Source organism: Carcharhinus amblyrhynchos, chromosome 20 (genome assembly GCF_965287045.1).
Source record: "Carcharhinus amblyrhynchos chromosome 20, sCarAmb.v2.hapA, whole genome shotgun sequence".
NCBI classification, from domain to species: Eukaryota; Metazoa; Chordata; class Chondrichthyes; order Carcharhiniformes; family Carcharhinidae; genus Carcharhinus; species Carcharhinus amblyrhynchos.
This window is the reverse complement of record NC_137343.1, coordinates 40,546,831-40,571,302: the sequence shown is the minus strand read 5'-3', so window position 1 is coordinate 40,571,302 and position 24,472 is coordinate 40,546,831. Positions and strand designations below refer to the sequence as shown.

General features: G+C 42.2%; 1 protein-coding gene across 2 annotated transcripts in view; it reads right to left on the bottom strand.

Annotated features, from left to right (window-relative positions):
* Positions 1-24,270, bottom strand: part of mlec (malectin) — a 50,741-nt gene extending 26,471 nt beyond the window's left edge. Inside the window, exons 1-3 of one of the 2 annotated variants that reach the window (XM_080208449.1) lie at positions 23,809-23,920; positions 16,325-16,417; positions 14,614-14,792 (exon numbers count right to left, since the gene is read on the bottom strand). In XM_080208449.1, the coding sequence (XP_080064575.1) occupies positions 14,614-14,778 (165 nt within the window). In that variant the 5' untranslated portion in view covers positions 14,779-14,792; positions 16,325-16,417; positions 23,809-23,920. Of the gene's footprint in view, positions 1-14,613; positions 14,793-16,324; positions 16,418-23,808 lie in introns of both variants that reach the window. The other variant, XM_080208448.1, reaches the window with a different exon arrangement.
* Between the last annotated feature and the right edge of the window lie 202 nt (positions 24,271-24,472).

Below are 24,472 nucleotides of genomic sequence, written 5' to 3'. Positions count from 1 at the left end.
AGGAAGAGTCTCTCCACCTCTATCCTATCCATCCCATTCATCATCTTATAAGTCTCAATGAGATCTCCCCTCATTCTTCTAAACTAACGAGTACAAGCCCAGTTTATTCAGCCTCTCCTCATAGCTCAACCCCCTCAACTCCGGTATCAGCCTAGTAAACCTCCTCTGCACTCCCTCCAAGGCCAAAATATCTTTGCGCAGGTGCGGCGCCCAAAACTGCACACAGTACTCCAGCTGCAGCCTCACCAATGCCCTATACAGCTGCAGCAAGACCTCCCTACTTTTATATTCAATCCCCCTCGCTATGAAGGCCAGCATCCCATTCGCCTTCCTGACCACCTGCTGCACCTGCAAGCTGGGTTTTTGCGACTCATGCACAAGGACCCCGAGGTCCCTCTGCACCGTCGCCTGCTGCAGTTTTTCGCCCCGTAAGTAATAGTCCTTCCTACCATTCTTCCTATCAAAGTGGACCACCTCACATTTGCCAACACTAAATTCCATTTGCCATTTCCTGGCCCATTCGCCCAGCCTATCTAGATCCTTCTGCAGACTCTCCACACCCTCCGCACAATTTGCCGTTCCCCCAATCTTGGTGTCATCAGCAAATTTCGACACCCTACACTCGGTTCCCTCCTCCAGATCATCTATATAAATGGTAAAAAGCTGAGGCCCCAGCACCGACCCCTGGGGCACTCCACTAGTCACCATCCGCCAATCCGAATAGCACCCGTTGACCCCCACTCTCTGCCTCCTATTTGACAACCAATCCTCTATCCACGCCAACACCCTACCCCCAACTCCATGTCCCTCGACCTTCTGCAATAACCTCTTGTGAGGTACTTTGTCAAACGCCTTCTGAAAATCTAGAAAGACCACATCCACTGGCTCTCCTCTATCCACCGCCCTAGACACATCCTCATAGAACTCCAGTAAATTTGTCAGACACGACTTCCCTTTAATGAAACCGTGCTGCGTCTGCTCTATCAAGCAATTCCCTTCAAGATGCCTCGCAATTTCCTCCTTAATGACAGATTCTAACATTTTACCCACAACAGACGTTAAACTAACCGGCCTATAATTCCCCGCCTTTTGCCTGGCACCCTTCTTAAACAACGGCGTAACATTAGCCGTTTTCCAATCATCCGGCACTTCCCCGGAATCCAGCGACGTCTGGAAAATAACCACCAAGGCATCCACTATCACCTCCGCCATTTCTTTCAGAACCCTCGGATGCATTCCATCCGGTCCTGGGGACTTGTCCACAATCAGCCCCTCCAGTCTGTCGAGCACCGCCTCTCTAGTAACAGTAATGTCATTAAGACCCTCCAGTCCTACCACCTTTCCATCGCTAACACCCGGCAAATAATTCATGTCCTCCTCCGTGAAGACAGAAACAAAAAAAGTTATTCAATACCTTAGCCATATCCTCATCCCCTACCACTAGGTCCCCTTTCTCATCCTCTAAAGGACCAACATTCACCCTAGCCAGCCTCTTCCTTTTTATATATTTATAAAAACTCTTGCTATCCTTTTTTATATTAAGCGCTAGCCCAGCTTCATAGTTTCTCCTACCCTTCTTTATCAACTTCTTTGTCAATCTTTGTTGACATTTAAACCTCTCCCAATCCTCTTCTCGCCCACTACTCTTAGCTACTCTAAATTCCTCCGCTTTTAATTTAACACTTTCCTTCACCTCCTTCGTTAACCACGGCTTATTACCTCTCTTCCTACTATCCTTTTTGACCATCGGAATAAATTTCCGCTGAGCACCAAGAAAGATCTCCTTAAAGATCCTCCACTGCTCAACAGCAGACCCTCCCTCCAACGTGCTCCCCCAGTCCACATTCGCCAATTCTTCTCTCATCCTACCGTACTCCCCTCTATTCAAACAGAGGACGCGTGTCCAGGAATCCACTTTCTCCTCCTCCATCTGCACCAGAAACTCCACCATACAATGATCACTCTCCCCAAGAGGATCCTTCACCACAAGGTCCCTAATTCTACCCGCCTCATTACATAGCACCAGATCCAAGATAGCTCGCTCCCTCGTCGGCTCCAACACACACTGTTCGAGGAAACTATCCTGGCAGCATTCCAAGAACTCTTCCTCGAGCCCCCCGCGTCCAACATGGGTCGACCAATCAATATGCAGATTGAAATCCCCCATAACTACGGCCGTCCCATTCCTGCACGCCGCACTTATTTGCACGTTAACAGCCCGCCCCACCTCCAGATCATTATTCGGGGGCCTATAGACGACTCCCACCAGCGTCTTCCTCCCTTTGCTGTTCCTAATCTCCACCCACAACGATTCCACCCTCTGCTCCTTGGCTCCAATATCATCCCTTGCTACCACTGTGATGCTATCCTTAATCAGCAGAGCTACGCCCCCCCCTTTTCCCTCCTGCCTATCCTTCCTAAACACTTGATAGCCCTGTACATTCAGCTCCCAGTCCCTGTCACCCTGCAGCCACGTCTCTGTAATGGCCACCAGATCGTATCCATTTGTGTCGATCTGCGCCACCAGCTCATCCACTTTATTCCGAATGCTTCGTGCATTCAGATAAAGCGCTTTCATCCCAGCCTTCACCCGGACCCTATTTGCCATAACGCCACCAACCATACTCACGCCCCCTAATTCCTCTATTATTGGGACATCCTCGGCCTCTTCCCTTACCCGTACCCTCTCCTTAACTTTAGGCCTCGTAACATCACCTACCCTCGCACCCTCCCCCCCCGTAATTAGTTTAAAGCCCTGTCTACAGTCCTCTTTACTCGATTCGCCAGCACTCTGGTCCCAGCACGGTTCAGACCAACCCCATCCCGCCCGAACAGGTCCCACCTACCCCAATACTGGTGCCAATGCCCCATAAATTCAAACCCATTCCTCCCACACCAATCCCTGAGCCACCCATTCACTTCCTTAATCCTGTCAACCCTACACCCGTCTGCACTCGGTTCAGGCAGTAGCCCAGAGATGACCACCTTGTCGGTTCTACTTTTTAATTCCATTCCCAGCTTTTCATACTCCCTTCCCAGATCCTCAGTCTGCATTTTGCTTACGTCGCCGGCACCCACATGTACCACAACGACCAGATTCTCACCCTCCCACTCCAGGTTCCTCTGCAGCCCAGCTGCGACATCCCGTACACGAGCACCAGGCAGACAACACACCCTTCTGTGCACTTTGTCATTGTGACAAAGGACAGTGTCAATACCCTTCACCGTTCTCGTCCAGCCTGGAAACAAGAACCTCAAACCTGTTATGCAGATTAAGAGGCTGAGGCCTCCGCTCCTCACCCCCCTTCCTCCTCCCAGCAGCCCCCTCTTGTCCCTGACCCTTAGAGTTAGCCAGTCTAGAGGGGGTGGATGTCACTTGCACCCCATTGACAATGGCACCCTCTCTCCCCCTGATGAGCCTCAGCGTCTGTAGCTCAGAGGCCAGCTCATTTACCCTGAGCTGGAGCTCCTCCAGCAACCTGCACTTACTGCAGACATGGTCACTGGGATGGACCCTGGGGTCCACCAGTTCCCACATCATACAGAAACCACACATCACATGCCCCTCCATTATTCACTGTGTTAGTTTTTTTTTCCCCTTGTTTTTCAAACGAACTCACCTGGCCTTTTTTCCTTCCAGCCCTTTTTGATATTAAGCCCTAATAGCTCACTCTACTTCCCACTCACTCCGCTGCCCGCTCAGACGCTGCCCGCTGTCTACACCAGGCCTCCTTTTAAACCTGGCGCTGATTTAAAGCTGATGGCCCACAACTGCCATCTAACCACTCCCTCAGAATTCTTAAAGCAGTAAATACGATAAATAAATGCTTTAAACAGTTCTACAAAGAACAAAGTGCTTTAAACTTACTTTAAACAGGTAAAATCTTAGCTCTCTCTCTGCTCCTTCACTCATCTGCTCCAGCAAACAATGGAAGGCTTCACCGTGTGGCCACTTGATAATTAATTAAAGCTGATGGCCCACAACTGCCTTCTAACCACTCCCTCAGAATTCTTAAAGCAGTAAACACAATAAATAAATGCTTTAAACAGTTCTACAAAGAACAAAGTGCTTTAAACTTATTTTAAACAGGTTTTTAACAGGTAAAATCTTAGCGCTCTCTCTCTGCTCCAGCAAACAATGAGCCTATCACCTACCAACCTCTCCCTTTCCGCACAAGCACAGGAACTGAAACACCTGCCTTTTCACCTCCTCCCATTGCCTTAAACACCCTTTCAGGTGAAACAGCAATTTACTGTTACTTGCAATTTAACATTGTACTGGTTGCTTACCAGGAGGTCTCCTCTACACTGGGGAGACCAAGCACAGATTGGGTGATCACTGTATTGAATATCTCTATTCTGGTCAGAAATGTAACCAGAAACTTCCAATTGTCATTGATTTTATTTCTTCATTTTATTTCAATCTCTCTCCCCCCACTTTGGCCTCTTACACCGTTTACTGATAAAATTCAGCAGGAGCTCGAGGAACAATATTGCATCTTACCTCTAGCCAATTTACAGCCTTCCAGATTTGAGGTCAACATTTTCCAATCATTATCGCTGCTGCTAGTCTATTTTTAGACAAGTGATGCTAATGATTCTGCTGTTTATTTAATTATTGGATAAAAGCAAATTACCACGGATGTTGAAATCTGAAACCAAAAGAGAAAATGCTGGAAAATCTCAGCAGGTCTGGCTGCATCGGTAAGGAGAGAAAAGAGCTGGCATTGCGTATCCAGATGACCCATCTTTCTTACCTCAGCTAGGGTGCATGGGTTCAAACTCCACTCTGGGCTGACGCCACAGCAGCACAGTCAGTAGTGTGGCTCTCTCGACAAGGCACTGAATGAGAACTTGTGTTTGCTTTGAAATTAATGGACATTACAAACCCTGAATCACAACTTGTGGGTTCAGGACAATATTCATCCTTCCAGAGTTATCAAGAGCAGATGAGTGATTGAGGAAGAGGTGGCCCATATGGGTATTCTGGGCTGAAAACATCAGCTCTGGTCTCTTTTTATAGATGCTGCCAGACCTGCTGAGATTTTCCAGCACTTTCTCTTTTGGTTCATTTAATTATTCCTGCCTTCACCCATCTCTCTCAATTTCCCTGAGGAAAGGTCAAATATTGTAGGTGCTGGAAACTTGAAATATAAACAAAACATGCTGCCTTGGCCTGCTGAATATTTCGGCACATTTGCAGTATTTTCCTTTAAAGAAAATAGGAAATTTCACTTTCACCAAAAAAAGTCAGTCCCAAAAGAAATCCAATATTTCTAACAGATCCATTTACTAATTCCAGAATGAGGTCTCCTAAATTCAATAATAGCAACTGTGAATATTGCATCCCAATTGGCTCAATTGTGGGGTCTCAGCCTTCAAAAGGATTTCAAGTTCCCTAGTCCTTATATCCATTACTATTTAATTTGGCATTTATAAATTGTAGTTAAGTACCTGCTCAATATTTAAGCTTTGGGGTTTCTCTGGAATATCATGCAATCTGCAAGCTCTGAAACATGGCAAGTGATTATGCTGCCGAGAGACAAATGTATTCACTTATGAGTACGTAGATGGTACGGGTGGGGTACTTGGTGCTCACAGTAAAATCACTCAATTACAACAATTAATTATCAACCAAAAAAGCTGGGAGGAAATAAAGGATTGCCTGTTCATCTCAATGGTAGTGACTAGAAAGACCAAAAAATGGCAGAAGTCTCTAAAGTACTTGGTGTTAGAAACGTGGACTTCAGTTCCTCATGAGTTAAGCAGTTGTATATCTACATTTTTAAAAAATGGCTAGAGGTCAGGGTTTACTTTTATTGTTTCGTCATGTGATAAAGGTTCAAGCAAAGGAAGCATCGCTAACAATTCAGTCCTCTCTCAAATACCCTTATAGTAGTCTGTCTTGATTATACTTATGTTGGATTGCAGCTACAAAACTCACTTATTCTAATGCAGGATGTTTTTTGTATTCCTTCTGACATCACAGGGCATCAGGAAGACCAAGGAACAATTCTGCATTGCCAGGGAATTAAAAATATGATAGCTTGAGTATTGTAACCTCATTGCCAAGCTTTGCTTCTTCAGAGTGTGATCCCTTGCTGGATGTGCTGGACCATTTCTATGGAATCAAGAAGCAGGCCAACTGAACATTTCCTGAAGCATTAAATCTTGGGCTGTGTGTGAAATAGGTAAATCTTCAAATTGCAAACGGCACCATACAATGTCTCAAAAATCTCAAACATATGACATAAAATTAATTACTGAGAGAAGCTGGACAAGAGACTGAGAGAACAACTGCCTGATCTTCAAATAACTTCTATGGAATTTTTCACATCCTTCCACCAGAACAGCTATAATCAGAGCCTCAGACACTTGAAAGGCAGCATCTCAAATAATTCCACAGTCTTTCAATGCCTTACAAATGTCAGCCTTTATTACATGCTTAAATCCAGAAGTGGGACTGGACTGTGCAACTTCTGCCTTCGACCAGAAATTAGCATGAAGCCTTAGACATGATTTGCTATTAATTGAACTTTCCAATCGAATCCCTGAAGTGCAGAAAGAAGCCATTTGGTCCATTGAGTCTGCAGCGATTATCCAACCTGACATTATTGTCTCTGGACCTTACCCATGCCCACCCCTAGTTCACTGCTTTAAACGATACATTTACCTTGTCAATAATCCTAACCTACACATCTCAGAACAACAAGAGGCAATTTAGCATGGTCAGTCCACCTAACCTGCACATCTTTGGACTATGGGAGGAAACCATGTGCAAACGGAAAAACGTGCAAACTCCAGACACAGTCACCCAAGGCTGGAATTGAATCCCTGCCATTGTGAGGCAGCAGTGTTCACCACTGTGGTACCATGCCACCCTGATGGCAGATTAGTATTAACTAAGCTAAGCTACAGACCCTATCAAGGTCTTGAGTTCCTTTTCTTCTTGATCAGTAATTTTTGCCAAAAGCAAGCCCTCGTAAGAAATCTTCCCATGTGTCACATGATTAGAAAATGTTTCTCAGAACTTGAAGAGTACAAGAATTTCAGACTCATCTCTTCCAACATCTTAGATTTCATGGAATATCAGAATACTTTATATCTATGTAAATTGGGTCACTGTCTGTGACATCTTGCCATGTTTCTGCAATACTGTTTTGCATGTAAATATGCTTGATCACGTAGTCTATACTGTACATAGCCTAGCAGCATATTATTTGTCTGTTGTCCAATACATCATTCACACATTGCTAACTGGGAACATAGGAGATTGTGAGCTGCATTTAGAATTGCAAACAAGTAATGCATGTGGCTACAGCGATGTCGTTGTAACCTCACCTGTGACTTGTCAGTAATTTCTATTGGACAACTCTGTTGTCAAGTGACAAATAATTATTCTCCAGTGATTTACGGCCCTACAGGGTGATGTGGCCACATCAACCTGAACATAGCAAAGATTAAGAACTCAGCCACTTTATGGGAACTGTAGCCATCTGTTAAGAAATAAAAAAAAGGTTGGGATAAGTCTAAAATCTAGCAGATTGCGTTCTTCAAAAATGCTCTTTGTACTAAAGACAATCGATGAGCTATCAGAATACAGGATCATAAGGCTGCAATAATTTTGACACCTGGAATCAGTAAAAAAAATACTTACCAATGATGCCATTTAATTTTGCTTGATCCAAATTTTCTGTGACAATAATGCATTTTATCACAACAATAATCTAGCAGCCTGGGACCTGGTTAAGTTTTAATTCATTATTCAAAAGATTAAATGAAAGTTTTGGGTCTGTGTAAAGACACTAGAGTCAAGGCACCATTTCATTCTAGTCACACAATCGGAGTTTAGCTAACAAATTGCTGAAGAGTCTTTCTCTACTCCTGCATCAAAAGGCTAAGCAGCCAGAGGAGAAACAGTGATTGGCAGCTCAATGGCCGAACACCTCATCTCAGACTTAAGGAAAGGGATATCCACCAGAGTGGACCTCAAGCCAATGACCAGTTTGTGATTTTGCAGCAGCAAAAAGCTGTGTTTTGAAAGTCTGAATTAGTTTAACCAAGGATAAAGCTTACCTAGAAGAGATGGGGTTTATATTTAGAAAATTTAGTGAGTATTTTTGCACAACCAGGAATGCAAGGGAGTTAATGCAAAAAGTGACTACTACTGCTGGACCAGAGAAAATGTGTGGCACAAAAACTGTGACATTTAACTGTTAGCATGAACATGGTAAATAAGCAAAGATGAGATGTGAAAAAAAATCAATAGCCCTAAGTCTTCTCCTTGGGAAGATTTGAGCCTCCTGAATGTCAAGTCCAATAGGTCACCAATTACTCAAGTCATGTATGCAGAGGACTTCTCTCCAATAAAAGATGTTTACATAAGCACAGGAACACCTGCTGGTTGGGAGTGAAAAGAATTAAAGCATAGCAGATAGAGATGCTATCTATAGGATGGGAAAATGAAACTCTTAAGTAGCCTCATTTTCCCTGATGGCTTAAAAATAGAGGACTATCCATACATGTTGCATGAGATTGTTTTTTCATTCCAAAAGACTTGTATTTCAATTGCAGTTTCATAAAAACTGGACGTTTCAAAGCATTTTACAGCCAATCAAGTACTTTAGAAGTGCAGTTACTGTTGTATAGTACAAAGTGCTACTGTCTACATGCACACAACAAACAGCAATATCAACTGGAATTTCCATATACATCCTGTGTATCCCATAACAGAAGTATTAACAGTTACCCTCAGATTTATCATACATAAGCTGCTCAATGTACACTAACTCAATAACATCCTTTCAAAAAGAAATCTGCCGTCCTTATCTGGTCTGACCTAAATGACTGCAGAGCCACAACCATGTGGTTGACTCACAACTGCCCTCCAAGGGCAATGAGGGATGGGCAATACAGTGGCACAATGGTTAGCATTGCTGCCTCACAGCACCAGAGATCCAGGTTCAATTCCGACCTCGGGTCACTGTCTGTACGGAGTCTGCATTATCTCCCCAAGTCTGTGTGGGTTTCCTCTGGGTACTCCAGTTTCTCCCACATCCAAAAGACATGCTGGTTAGGTACACTGGCCATGTTAAATTCACACTAGTAATTAGGGGAATTAGCAGGGTAAGTGTGTGGGGTTACAGGAATAGAGCCTGGGTGGGATTGTGGTTGGTACAGACTTGATGGACCGAATGGCCTCCCTCCATACTGTAAGGATACTATGAATAAAGGCTGGCCAGCCAGCAACACCCACATATAAACAAAAAGCTCTCCAGGTGAAAGCAACATGCTAACGGATAATCTAAATTCAGGCTCAGATTACTCGCTTTTATTGACAAGACTCAATTATACAGAAGCAAAGAGAATACAACAAGCATATCTACTTTAAACTTAATGAAATCTAAGTGCTTCAATCTTAGTTTTACCAGCTTTTAAATGAGTCTTTGGTGATAACCAACCTCCATCTGTCAATGAAATATCATCCAAATAGATAGGAGACTTGAATCAAGCCACACTTGACTAAAATGACTCAATACAGAGCTAGTCCCATGTGCCAGCTGTGCTGGAAAAACATAGAAACATAATTTTTTACAAGTGTATGTGTTAAAAGCATTAAGCAAACAGAGTTTGACCCAAATAATTTGAAATCAAGCATTTTCACATTTGAGGAAGTAGACTGTCGCTTTTCTTCAAACATGATAACATCTGAAATTATTTAAATGAGAGCAGAACAGTCTGCTGACCGTTTGCAAAAGGAAACATCTGTTACTCAATATGGAATTAATGCAAGCCACAAGTATCATTCTCAAGAGCAACAACTGTCATGCACGAAAACATATTCATGCAAGCGTAGTTAATTTATTAAAAAATAACTAGCTTATTCAGACATGAACCCATCCGACAAGAACAGTTGACACAACATTCCAGTAAGGCACAAGACCAGCCAGCAACAGTTTAATATGCACAGTAACATCATTTCACAATAAAGTGACTATTCTCATTGAACTTGCTTCTTAATTCTCCTTTTCTCTCCTGGTTGTATTTTCCTTCTGGACAGGAATGCCAGTATGTCAAAGTACTCACATGCCTCTAACAGTGTCCCTTCAAAATGAGCTGTTAGATGGTTTACTAGAGATGTCTCGAGTATTTTACTTTGTGCTGCTGTGTGAAAGCGAATGGCTGCTGCTCACTGTTTCTCTCCCAGCAGTAATGCATTGAATCCCAACAGTGCAAGAGATCATTCAGCCCATCAAGTTCTCCCAAAGAGCACTCTATCCAGGCCCACTTGCCAACGCTATCCCTGTAACCCCACATACTGATCATTGCCAATTCACTTAACCAACACATCTTTACATGTGGGAGGAAACTGGAGCACCCAGAACAAAGCCGTACTGACAGAGCGAGTACGTGAAAACACCACTCGGACAGTCACCTAAGACCGTAACTGAACCCAGGAGCCTGGAACTGTGAGGTAGCAGTGCTATCCACTGTGCCACCCTTCTAAATGGGATCGGGAAACCTCCTTGAGGCAGCTGGGGAGGAAGGTGATGGGTACAGGAAGTGAAACTGAACACATTACTTTCCATCACAAAGTCTCTGAGCACCACAGCCAATTTTGCATTTTTCTACATTTTAACAGTTTTTTGGAAAGCTTTGTAAAACTTTCACCGGCCAAAAATCTAGGATTAAGGCAGTGGCAGGTTGCTGGAAGATAGTGTTCAAATGGCCAGCTGGCGCCAAGAGGCAGAGCAGAAATTGCAGTATGAAATGATAGAAAGCTCAGGGAGCAAACTGCAAGCTTGCCAGTGTGGAACAAACTGAAGGTCAGCTGTTGAATTAAATTCGGGTTTCTCTCCTCACAGGTGTTACCAGAGGGGAAAAAAAATTACACAGATGGCTACGTACTCTCCTCACATTTCACAGATTTTCCTCTTTGAAATTCTCCAGCACCATTCCAGAGATCCCAGCAGCACCACACAGAGCGCTGTGTGCACGTAAAGTGAGACAATCAATCAATGCTGATGGGTTATTCAGCTCGGCAAGGCATCACAGAGCCAGATCATGGCCCAGGGACCGCACATAATGGTTGAGGATTATAATTTTTCACAAACTCAGTGAAGTTTCTGCAGGAAAAGCATTTCCACACTGAATGGTTAAGGTCTGAAATAACTGCCTGAGTACATCTTGAAGACAGGGATAATCATACCATTCAAAGTACTGTTTGGAACAAAAGAATGTGCAGGGTTTCGGAGAGAAGATGGGGATGGGGAGGATGATGCCATTAAGTGAATTGCTGAGAGCTGATACAGACATTATAGGCTGAACAGCCTCCTGTGTTACAAAATAACAGTTCTGAATTTACTTTAAGAAGTAGCATTTCTGAAAAAAAGGTACTTGATTACTGATGTGCACCAGATAAATTAATACTATATGACCCTTATTTACTCTCAAGGTTAAGACAACTACAGATAATCTCACTAACTAATGGGCACCACAATAAAAACAAATACTTTGAACACTTCAATTGGAGTATACATCATTTAATAAGGCACAACATTAATAAGACTCTGCCATTCGGCCCTTCGAGCCTGCTATCTCAACACCATCTTCTTACTCATCCTATACCTCTTGATGCCTTTAGAGGCCAGAAAATCTATTTCTCCTTAAATATATTCACTGGCTTGGTTTCCAGAGTCTTCTGTGGTAGAGAATTCATTTGGTCACCACCCTGAAAATGAAGAAGTTTCTCCTTATCTCAGTTCAAAATGGCCCATCCAGCATCCCAAGACAGTGACCACTTGTTCTAGCCAAGCTGCGGCCAGGGAAACAATATCCGTACATCCAGTCAGTCCAGTTCTGTTAGAAATTTACACATTTCAATGAGAGTATACATACATTCATAATAGTAAATGTCATAAAGTCAGGCACCTTGGAAGATAAAAACCTAATCTCAACCCAAGCTGATGTGGTCAGTTGGTGGGGATTTGAGCGACGTGTAGAGACAGTAGCCCTCATTGTTGAGCAGTCACTTTCTCATTTGACGTGGTGTTTTGAAGACAGTGGGAGTGATTGGCTGGCAAGAAATAACTTCAAACTTTTGTAGCATCAAAACCAGCAACACCATCAAACCAAGGTCTGTGGCCTATGACTCTGTACCAAGTTTGTTGGTAACTGGGCTGCATTATGACCAGGTCAGACACCAAAAACAATCCCAACTACTTATGTTAGCCATTTGACATTTTAAATCTTCACAGCAGCTACTGAACTTTAGTATCTCCAAGGCGTTCAGCTTTTCAAAAAAAAATCTGCTAAAAGTACTATCAACAGGTTTCCAGAAAAAAAGAGGCGAGTGTGTGAAATTCATATACAAGACCGTGTAAAAGAATTGGCAATGCACTCAAAGATTGCCCCTTGCAAACTGGGGCTGTGCCTGCAAAGAGCCTGTCCACCAATAACAAGCACTGCCCTGTTCGGAAGGGTAAAGAGGCCGAATTAAAGCTGCTTTTGTGTCAGGTATCATAGAAATTAGCATCACAAATTCCCAATGCACATATCTCACTCAACCGGCAACAACCCAGATTACAGCAACACCATAAACACTTCCAACTGCTCATGTTAGCCACTTGACATTTTAAGGTCCTTAGTGACTGCTGAACTTCTTTACTTTTAATAGCACCTCCAAGGAGTTAATTTTTTAAAATCTATTAAAAGCACCGCTGACTAACTTTTCAAAAGTGTCAAAGGCAGCTGCTGGAAGGAACCAGTTTAAAAAAGGCAACAAAAACACAGTGGTTCACAACAAGCAAACCTGAAGAGGAGCTTCTGCACAACATTGCCTAAAATCTGTTACAGATGGCAGGCATCAGGTTAACCAGAAATAAATCTTGAGCCACAAACTCTGTGTTTCATTAACTGAATTAAAAAACATGTTTCTGGCTCGATTGTCTACCACAACTTTCGTCATTTATTTCAGTAATTCAAATGATGTGTCTGTCACAAAGTATTATTCTATATAACATTGCCAAAAGTGACAAAACAAGAATTTAAGGTACTGGTTGAAATGTTACATAAGCCACAATTTATTCGGACTTATGGATAGATAACCCACCCTGCAGAAAAAATTGAAATGGCCTTTTAGAAAGAGTATTTGTTTAAAGATTTGTAAATTTCAACTGCCACTGAACAATGTTGTATACAAATCACATTAATGCTCTCAACCAGAATTCCTTAACAAGGCACCAAAATAATCTGCATCTTTTTTACTGAGTGATACAAGCCAAAAAAAAGGCATAATTTTCTCTGCTGAGGGGCATTTAATCTGCAAAATGTGATCAATAGGCTGGAAGTCAGGAATTTTAGCATTTGAATCTCTGGTTTGCCAGCTGCTGCTCTTCAACAAAAAAAATACAGCCAATCTGATTTATTTTATATAGTCTGAATATGACCTTAACTCCCCTTGCTACTGAACTACAAGAGTGATGAGTTGACAGAGGATTTGCAGAACCCTCAGTGCAGCTGAAGCAATCTGTGGAAATCACCCCGTACTCTGAAAGAACCGTTGACAAAAGTGTAAGAATCTTGTGATGGAGGGTGCCAATTTCAAAGTAAATACACCGAGTTAGTTTCTACACAAGAGATACACCCAAGAATAAAACTAAGACGACTGGTGCTGTACACACAAGTAGGTAATTAAAAATACCTGAAACGCCCCTTCTATTGGCTGGTGAAAGTTTTACCTGATTACCCGTTAATTCTGTTTCTTTCTCTGAAGCTGTTGTCTGACTCGAGTATTTGCAAAACTTACACATTCCATTATACATGTTTTATTTTGACTGCCAAGGCTTTCAAATGGTTGTGTCCATCATCACTCTGCAATTTCAGTTATAATTTTTCCAATTTTTTTTAAATGAAATTGGCATAACTGAATTCTGTTTTAATCTTTGTGAAAGATGAGCTGTACAACAGAGGGAACTATAACTGGGGAGGCAGTTCAAAAGCTGGTTCAGGCTCATGGGCTGAAAGTTGCCCTGCTGGAAAAATCATACACAACTGACCGTTGCATAGCTTCCTTTTGGATGCACATTCGCAACACAAATTGCATTGAAGAGCAACATCGTGACTTAATGTCTATACCAGTGCATAATAATCTTCAATCCAGTCCATAAAAGCTTGAAGATACAATGCATGGATCTCATTTTACAACTCAATTTCCAATCATAAATATTTTGCCAGCATTTCCGAAGGGAAAGAAAATCTCGGCTGCAGCTATCATTACCAAGCAGTGACTTTTGCAAATGAATGCTTGGAGGGCAATCAAGAATAAGGCTTCGGGTAGCGAAACCACTAATTTATAGGTATCAGTGGTGTTGGCTCCCACATGAAGAGCAGCCACTTGGATTAGGCACCAGGTTACGCACCACTGGAGCCACACAGCAATCTTCAGAGAAAGGCTAGGGGTAGGCAGCAGGGAAGAGTTAAAATAGAAACTCCTGGATTAGGCATGCTGCTCACTTGAGCACTGGAATACCCTTCCTTTTTTAAAAAAGGGGCACTTATTTTGAAATTTGAAAAGAATATCAGAACTTCTCCATCCAAGATTAATTAAAGTACCTTCTGTTGAGACTGAGCAAAATATACTTCAGCAAACTTCAGAACCAACACATAGTCGCCTTCCTCTTTAATTGGAATATCATATCCAAAGGTTTCTTCGTTGTAGCGTTCAGTCTGATACAAAACTTGATCCTCAGGCACTGACCGGAAAATAGGCAACCTCATTCCATAGTCTGATGCTTGAAAACAGAAAGAGAGAAGCAAAGGCAGCACATTACATTAAGATCAGGAAAACATTCACACAGTTTTAGCTTACTACCTGCTGAACAGTTACTTGAGGCATTGATTTCCTCTTCCTGCAGATATGAACTGGAGTTTTACAACATCCAATTAACTAACTAATAAGCAAATCTGAGGGGTTCCATATCAAATCAGCAAACAATGGTAGGCATGGTCAAAGAAATAATTTATATTATAAATTTATATTGCACCTTTCATGATTCCAGGACCTCCCAAAGCATTTTGTGGCCAATTGAGTCCATTTTTAAACAGTAGACACTTTTGTAGAAAATGCAGTAGCAGCGAATGTGCACACAAAGCAAGATAACAATCAGATAATCTTTCAGTGATGCTGGTTAAGTGGAAGTATTGGCGAGGACACCATAATGCACTTCTTCAAATGGTGCAATATGATACACCATTAGCCCACCAACCTGATATGGCTAGAAGGGGCCTTGGCTTAAATGTACCATATGAGAAGTGTCAGCATTGATCATGTGCTCAAGTTTCTGAAGCGAAATTTGAACCCACAATCTGGATCAGAAAAGAGTGTACTATCACTAAGCCAATACATGTACATCTTGCAGCAGAAAAAGCAGTGCCAAACTTGGCTTTTTGGGCAGCTGTTCTAAATCCAGTTTTAAGAAACAGGGAGAAAACTGAAACCCTGACATGAAAATACAACCTGCCACAAGGTGTTTGCCATAGGAATAAAAATTGGGAGAGAGGTTAGACAAAGCAAAATGTCCTCCTGCATTTACAATTTAGACACAATTGGATTGTAAATCACAACATGAAAGTTATAGTGTTTTGTGAAACATCAGAACAACCCTGCATTCTCTCAATGTTACACTAGTTTTTATCACAAACAAATATTTACAGTTAAAGAACAAGGGAGTGCAAGTCAACATTTTATATTACAAGCTTTTTGTGCCAGGTCCTGGTTGATGATTTGATGAAGCTGCCACCAGATCAGCACTGTCATTGATGAAGCCAAGTTAATGTTACCTATGCTTGGACCATTGCCACTAGGCATTTGCCTAAGGCTCTGATTGAAGTGCGCAACATGAAGTGTGACATTAGATATTTTTCTTTAACGGTCCAGATATAAATTTCAGGTGTTGCCAGTCTGTGACGTGACGGTCACTACCCCCAAGTTTTCGGCTACTCAACAGTAATTCATTGGGCCCAGACAGAAAACAGGAGAGTCTAGCCTTCATTGTGAGGACCTGTGTATAAATGATAACCACTTTGCTCAGCTATCCAGAGGGTAACATGTGGAATGACATCTGAAAATAAGTCAATGCCTTCAGGAATTGAAAAGAAGAAAAATAAGCGAGACTGCTCCATTCTAACATACATTTAAGCTCAAATACCAAATAAACACCCACTGGCTGTATAAACGTGCATTGTAAATGTTGCATAAACAGAATACACACTGGGGACAATGTGGTTTACAGAAAATAAACCACTCGTGTTGCAGCCGCCATACCTCAGTCATGCCTGTGCAACCGGCGCCACTCCACTTTCGGTAAACCACTCGTCCCCGATGTGTATCCTCTACAGAATTTATATGGAGCCGAGTCTGGATCAAAGCCAAGAGACAAAACATTCAGAGGCAATGTTATTGAAGTACTTCCTCAAACAAGTGAATATTTGAGTACCCAAATATTCATTGAAGACCCAGAGCTTCTACTAAAATGATTACATTTTAATATGCTTCCTGCACACTTAATATTTAACAAAAGACAAACTGCTCGGTGCAGCTTTCAGAGTTTACTGATTGGACCATTAGCTAACTAGTACACCCATCAAAATTGCCCAATTCATCCTCCAATGATTTCTTAGCATGTAAAGACAGCTGGATTTTCACAACTATAATTGCAAACTCCCTAAAGGTGCTGTGGGCAGCAGTTCAAAGGTGGCAGCACACCACCACATTTCACAAGGACAATTGGGGATAGCCAAGAAATGCTAGCCCAGCCAGCAGTGCCCATGCCCCATTAACAATTACAAAAAAACACAACATACATGTTGTGCTAACCCTTAAAACAGGAGGGTGCAACATCTGCTTTCTGAGATAATGATGAGGACACTAAAAACTCGCCTCCAATGGGATTCTTTCTTGAGCACTATTGTGTGGCCCAATTAAAAAGTCATGCGCGAGGTGGTTGGTGATAGGCTTGATGCCCCTCTCCCCCACAAAGTACAACAGGCAACAATCGATGCTTGATCAGGGGTATAAAAAGGGGCTCTTTAAGTGAATCGGCAGACAGTTAATAGGTAGAAGCCAACACCTGCACACTGAAAAATTAAGAGTGATCCACCAAAAGGGAAAAATTGGAATCAGAAAGGGGAACATAACAAGGGGCTTTTAGTTACATAAAAACCTTAAAGTGCATTTATATGGAACCAAAAGAGAATGCCCCAGAAAATGTAAGCCTTAAAAATGCAAATACTGAAATCTTAAAACTACACCTCATGTTAGAGCAAAGTAAAATTCACTCAATTGTCCATCAATCTTAAATCATTTCAGAATCAAGGGGTCCACGTTGTTCTGAAAAGTCCATGATGGAAAAATATTTTGCTATGAATCAGGGAGGGAAATACATATTGTACAATGAAGGCCATTCAAACCAATTAATTCCTAAACCTGCAGAGCAGGTTTTTGAAAGTCACATTCTTGGTGTTGTTCCCATTTCAGATATTCAGAGATTGTACAGCACTACACCCTCAAGCATTTTTTTGGAATATACATTGAAGAATTGATTTAGAAGTATTATGGTCTTAACTTACGTTATCTCGCAAATTGGGGTTATGTTTTGAATATGGAGGACAATAAATCACAATGAAAATTACAAGATGACTGATAAGATCCAGCAGAATCCCAAAAGGAGTGACAGATTAATTAACAAAAGTTGAGTCTTCGTCATCACCTCCACCTTCCCCACCATAAATTGTAGATGTCTTAAGTGCTACAAATGCCTACATTTCCATGCTTCAGTGCATGAATTAAGTGCATCATTTTCAAGCTTTATGCAAAATAAGTCTGCAAAAACACGCAAAATGGTGTGAAATTCGTAGAGTTTCAATGTTTTCAATGTGACTGTGTGGACAATTCCAAAATCAGTGTGATATAGAACCATGGAATCCCGACAGAGCAGAAGGTTGCCATTCAGCCCATTTAGTCTGCACCAACTCTCCAACAGAGCATTTCGCCCATAACAATTTGCCACACTCCCCATGCCACTGATTTCAACAAAGCGTAATAAACACATTTCTACATGGCACCACATAGGTTGCTTTTCATTAGGATTTTAACAAATGCAATCCATACAATCTTAGAGCAAAGGGAGCGGCCATTCAGCCGATCGTGCGCATGCCAGCTCTTCGAAAGAGCAGTACAATTTAATTCCACAACCCTGCTTTCCCCCATATCCTGACAAATTAATCCTCTTCAACAGGTTTCAATTGTCTTTAGGGAGTTCCTACAGAATTTGTCTCCACCACCTTTTCAAGATGATTACACACCACTGCATTAAAAAACATTTCCCCCAATTTCACCAATAGCTTTTCTGCTAATTATTTCAAACCTGCAACATCTGGTTACCAATCCACTTGCCAGTGGAAATAATAGCAGATATGAGCAATGTTTGCCATTGATTCAATGTGAAATCACCCTGTCAGGAGATTTGTTAGGTTTCCCTGATTTTCAGTCTGTCAGAATTGTGATGGGAACAATTTGAGTGGATGAACTAAGACTGTTACGGAAGATATATTTAAAACACAAATGTTTTTGCCCAAGTTCAATATCTACCCACAGATTAATGTATTAATGCATGAACAAAAAACCCAAAGAAAACATGGAACCAGCATAGGTTCCATTTTAATTTACGTCTAGAATTTTATCAATGTATTACATTAAACAAATTTAGAGAAGTTGAAACAATGTGAAAATTAAAACTCATGTCACAGTCAATTATTGCCTGATACTGCATTAATCCAGTCCTTCACACTTTCAACATTGAATTTCACAGCACAGAAGGCCATTTGGCTCATCATGTCTATGCTAGCTCCTGAAATAGCTACCCAGCTAGTCCCATTCTTCAGCCCCACCTCTGTCACCCTCTAATTTCATCCCTTCCAAATACATACCCTGCTCTCTTTTGAGACCTCTAGTGGAATCCACCTCCACCACACTTCCAGGCAACGCATTCCAAATTCCAACAAGTCTGCGTAAAGAAGTTTCTCCTCATCTTACTCCAAGGTCTCTGGCTGATCATCTTGAAATTGTGACCCCCTAATCACTGACACACCAAGTAGTGGGAACAGAATATCCTTCTTCGTGTCAAAATTGCCCATGATTCAGAACATCTTAATATGGTCACCTCCTAATCTTCTCAGATCCAAGGAGAAGTAAGCCCAATTTCTCTAATTTTTCCTTGGATCTAAAATTCTTCATTACTGGTACCATTCTAATCAATCTCCTTTGCTGTCTCTCTTGAGCTTCCTTCCTTAAATAAAGTGCCCAGAACTGAACACAATACTCCAAATGTAGTCTGACCATTGATTTGTGGAGATGTAGTAGCTCTTGTTTGCTTTTATACTCGATGCCTCTATTTTTAAACAGAAGGATCCTATGAGCCTTCTTAATAGCTATTTCAGCTTGCCTGGCTGGCTTCAGAGAATTATACAATGTAAAAGAATTTACAAGGGGCAATAATATCACAGGATTAGGTGGATTAGCTGTGGGAAATGCGTGGGTATGGGATAGGGTGAGTGTGGGGGATGGTTTAAGTAATATCCTCTTTGCCAGAGTCAGTAGAAATTTAAATGGACTGAATGGCCTCCTCCTGCACTGTGGGGATTCCATGATTCTGAGGGTGGAATTAGCTGCATCAGTTTCACCTAAACTTTAAAGCAGCCACATCCCCAATAGGTGGGGTTCAAAGGAGAAATAGCTCTATAGGTGAAGCACCATGTATCACTCACAGCGCAAGTGGTCAATAATAAACTGACAGTGAGGTTCAGAGGTTATTTGCCTAAAAGGTGTCACATTCAATTCTCCCCTGGCCCAGCAGATATGCATTTCCAGCTGAGCTGGGAACCCATGCTAGTTTCTCGAGTTCCTAATCCAAGTAAGTACTCCATGTCCAATTATTGCACCAGCCAAAAAAATCAGTTAACGTGCACCAAGATTGAACCTGGGCCATAAATGAACTCAAGTTAGTCTGGCACAGACAGTTTGGCACCTTTATCTGTGAATCATTAGGTGGGCTTTCAAGATAATATTTGCAGATCTAGTAAGCAGCTGAATTTGTGGAAAGGCCTTTTAATTATTTCACTGATGGGATAGCAGATTCCTGGAATTGAACATGATATGAACTGGTGAGTTGTGGTGTTATTAATAGTTTATCCTACAGGGCAAACAAACACTCTTTACTGTGCTAGAGGAGACATAATTGATTATCAAGCAATATTCTGATATTGAAAGCTGTCTACTCAATGGAGCCTTTTCAATGCTGAAAACCAAATTTACATGGAACTGACTTTTAAGAAGTAAAACGCAAAACATTCTGATCATAAAAAGCTGCAGCTCTATACATCCAAATTTCAAATGGTGTATCCTGTTTAGAGTTAAACGTCTTTTCAAATAGCTGTACCTAATGTACTTAGTGAGAAAAAAACTTATTGTTCAGTAACGAGGGTGATGTAATTATTTTTTTCTATTCCTGGGACTTTTCCAAAGCTCATGTTCAATGGACAGGCTTGACATGCAGTGGTGTTCCTGACTTGTTCAAACTATAATACTTGCGCTGCAGGGTACAAATATCAGCTACCTGTACTTTTCAAATTAAATGTAAATGAGAGTGATACTGAGCTGCACAGTGAAACTCTAACAATCTTCTGGACATCTCTAGGACTTGGGTTCAAATCCAATGCTGGTAATTGGCTAAATAAATCCTCTGCTCAAGGAATCTAATGTCACCAAGCTCGTAACGGGCACAGGCCTTCAACACAAGTGCCCAAATTAGCAATTCAATTCCAAGATGGCTGTTGCAACAAATGGGAAATGTCTCACACACGCACTAATTGGGAATCTTTTGAGGTTGGGGTCAAGCAAAGCAGATGGATCTTCACTCTTGAGCTGAATGTACCAAATCCAATCTACAAGCATCTGATGAGATACTTGTTACCTGGAGTAGAAAACTGTTCCATTATCCAGCATACTACCTCACCCTCAAAAATAGTTTTTGTTGCAAAATTCATCTAACAGATAATCTATGTACCAGTAATGCCCCGAATAGCTCAAAAACACAAAAATAACTAGGTTAGATTCTATCAAGGTCATAGCCACCCAAAGCAGCATCAGCTCAGCTCCCATGGAATTCATTTTACGTTATTTTTAAAAGAAAGCATTATTTCTTTATTAGCAACAAATATTTTGGGTCATTCCAAATTAACTGTGAAAAGATGAAGAACGCACCATGTTTGCAGTTCAAGGAAGGATAGTCCAAACATGAAACAAAAATAGAGCATGCTCCATACCCTCAATGAAAAACTGTTATCATCAAGTTAACTTCAAGCTGAGCAGACAGGTTTGGCCAGAAAAATTATACCAAAAGCAAAGGGGGAGGAGTAAAGCAATGTCAAATACATATTTTACTTGCATGTGCCTTGGATCAAAAATTATAAAGTTTCATTTGCTGCAATTACTCTCCTCAAAGCTCACATTTACGATTCTGCAAACTTCAATGCGCGAAATAGAGATGGAATTGTTAATGAAGTACCTTTAGCCACCCACGTGAAACGAAGAGAAGTCTATTAACCCAGAATCTTTTTTGATGTGCATTATAAGTGACATAAAAATTCTTCATACAAATACTGATAAGTGATCTTGTTGATAACTAAATAATAAAGACTCTAATCGAGGCTTTCACAGCACAATCTCACCTCTGTAATTCTCCAGGTTACCCTAATCCAATGATATTGCAGTCAAGATAATTTCAAATCATAAAATCCCTACAGTGCAAAAGGCGGCCATTCAGCTGATCAAGCCTCTGCCTACAACAATCCCACCGAGGCCCTATCCCTGTAACCCCATGTATTAACCCACTCATCTCCCTGACACTCAGGGGCAATTCAGCATGACCAATCTCAGCTGCACATTTTTGGATTGGTGGGGTGAAACCAGAGCACCCAAAGGAAACCCACGCAAACATGTGGAGAACATGCAAACTTCACACAGATAGTGACCCAAGCCTAGCGCTGAGAGGCAGCAGTGCTAACCACTGTGCTGCCCACTACATTTTGTTTGACAAACATTTTATCTGCTCTATCTGTTGAATAAAATTACTTAAAAAGGCATTTCCTCTTCCTGATCTGACAACACGCATCTACTGTAACCAGACTTCAAAAGAAATGATCTGTTAAGCGCTTTCAGATGTCCTATGATTGAGAAAGTTGCTATACAAAAAAGACAAATCTGCCTCTCTTTCAATGTCATAATTTACCAACATTCCAGACGGACTTATGGAATTTGAAACACAAACAGGCCAGCCATAATCTTATTGAATGGTGGGCAGACTCCAGGGGCCGAAAGGCATAAGCCTGCTCCTATTTCGCATGTACATATTTGTAATTAACAACTGCGTCAAAAATAAGCAACTTCTTTGCCTCCAATTCTGTCCCACATGATGCCAACTCATACTCAATATGGATTCACAGGTGCAACTAACTCAAGTATCTGATATTTGTGTGTTATTCTGGACAGTGAATGCTGGCAAGCTGCTGAAACATCCAGTCTGAATGTGATATCACGAAAATTCACTGACACAGACATACTCCAGCCACTAGTCATTGTAGCAACCCGTATCTGGGGCCAGACCTTGTGCACGCTAAAGAAGGCTGAGGATCAAACAAAGCAACACCATAACTGAGCTATGTGAACACAGTGATAATTTGGTACTAGCCTTTAGGGTCCAGATCAAGTTCAAATAACTAGCAACCTATGAAGACTTGCAATTATACATTCAGGTTCAAACAAGCAAGCAACAATGCACTATTGCACTGTGAAGCACTGAGTCCCAAGTTCACATCATAAATCATTAGTGCCAAATTCCTGACTTGCACTACCTGGAGAGGCGATTCTTCAAGGAAAAAAAGAAAACTGAATCCCAAGAGAAGTTAATCTGCTTCTCTTGCACATACTCATTGGCAGGTGGTAAAATATCACAGGTGTGGGAGAAGTCACCTGCTTACATTCCGTTCAGGAATATCATGCATCACTGGGGAGAAGGGAAAGGCACAACGCAGAACAGCTAATGTGTCAAAATAATATTTAAGATACTGAGCCGAGTTGGTATGTTTCTCCAATGAAACATTTTACCCTGCATGCAACTAATCCCAGATCAAAGTCAGGTGCATCGCATGAGGTTCTTACATAGCTGGTATATTAGAATAGGTAGGTGTTTGATGGCTGACCCATGGACTGCTAAAAGAATAACGTGGCTCAAGCTCATTTTAACAAGGTGCAATAGGTGGCATCTGGAATTGTGAAAACAAATGTGGTATCTTTCGACAACATGGTGCTGGGTAGTGAGGTGGAGGGTAGAGCAGAACATCCATGGGCCCTCTGACTAACATTACACTTGAAACGAGCAACTCATTCCTACATGTGCTCCAGCAGTTGGTGAGAGAAAAAAAGTTAGTGACCAACCATCTGTGCAAATAGAAGTTGTCTTAACCCCACCCCCCCGGATCACAATGCCTTACTTTGACCAACATAATTTGACAATGGGGGGGTATTTATATTTTAGACAACTTTAATTTCTTACAAGTTCGCAGCTCTGACCCTGACAGTCCACAGCATTCTGAAAGCTGGCTTAACACAGACATAGAGGGTCAACAATTAAACAGAATGAAGTATGTCACCAGCCCACCCCCGACACAGACACACAGTCCCTCCAGGCTTACCCCTGCCTATCTTGCCTTCCAGCGGGTCCCTCTTGAAGTGGATGCCGTGAACGTCGGTGTGAGCCTCCCCGCCGGCGTTGATGGCCCAAATCACCTTGTCGCCCTGGCCGCCACCAGTAACAGCATCAGCAAGGCCGCAGCAGCAGCAGCACCAGGCCGTCAGCAGGGCGGCCGCCGCCAGGAGCCAGAGGCAGTGCGGGCTGCCGACGCCGGGCTCCGCGCTCCTCATCTCACCCTGAGCGGCCGCGCACACAACACCCCGAGGCTGGAGAGCACGGCCTGCACCACCATCCAAATCCAACACCTTCCTGTCAACGTCCCCTCAAAAAAAAGTCAGTCAACACCCTACTCTCGCTTCACATTGAGAGTAAAATAATAGCGGAGCCTTCCCCTCCCGCCGCCCGGAAGATTCAATGTGTGGATTAACCCCCACTCTCCCTCAGCGGGCGCCTAGAGAGGAAAAAGCGGCCGCACGCTCAACCTAACCTGATGGGAACCAAGGCTCAGCTGATTGACAGGACCTTTCACCAATAGAAAGGGAGAGGCAGGCAGCAGTGCCCAATCGGCCGCCCCGGGAGGCGGGGCCCTGGGCGAGTCGGGTTAGGTTGCGGAGGGGCGCGAGCCTGTGCAGGTGGCAACTGCCAACCGAATGCGGAAGCAGCTT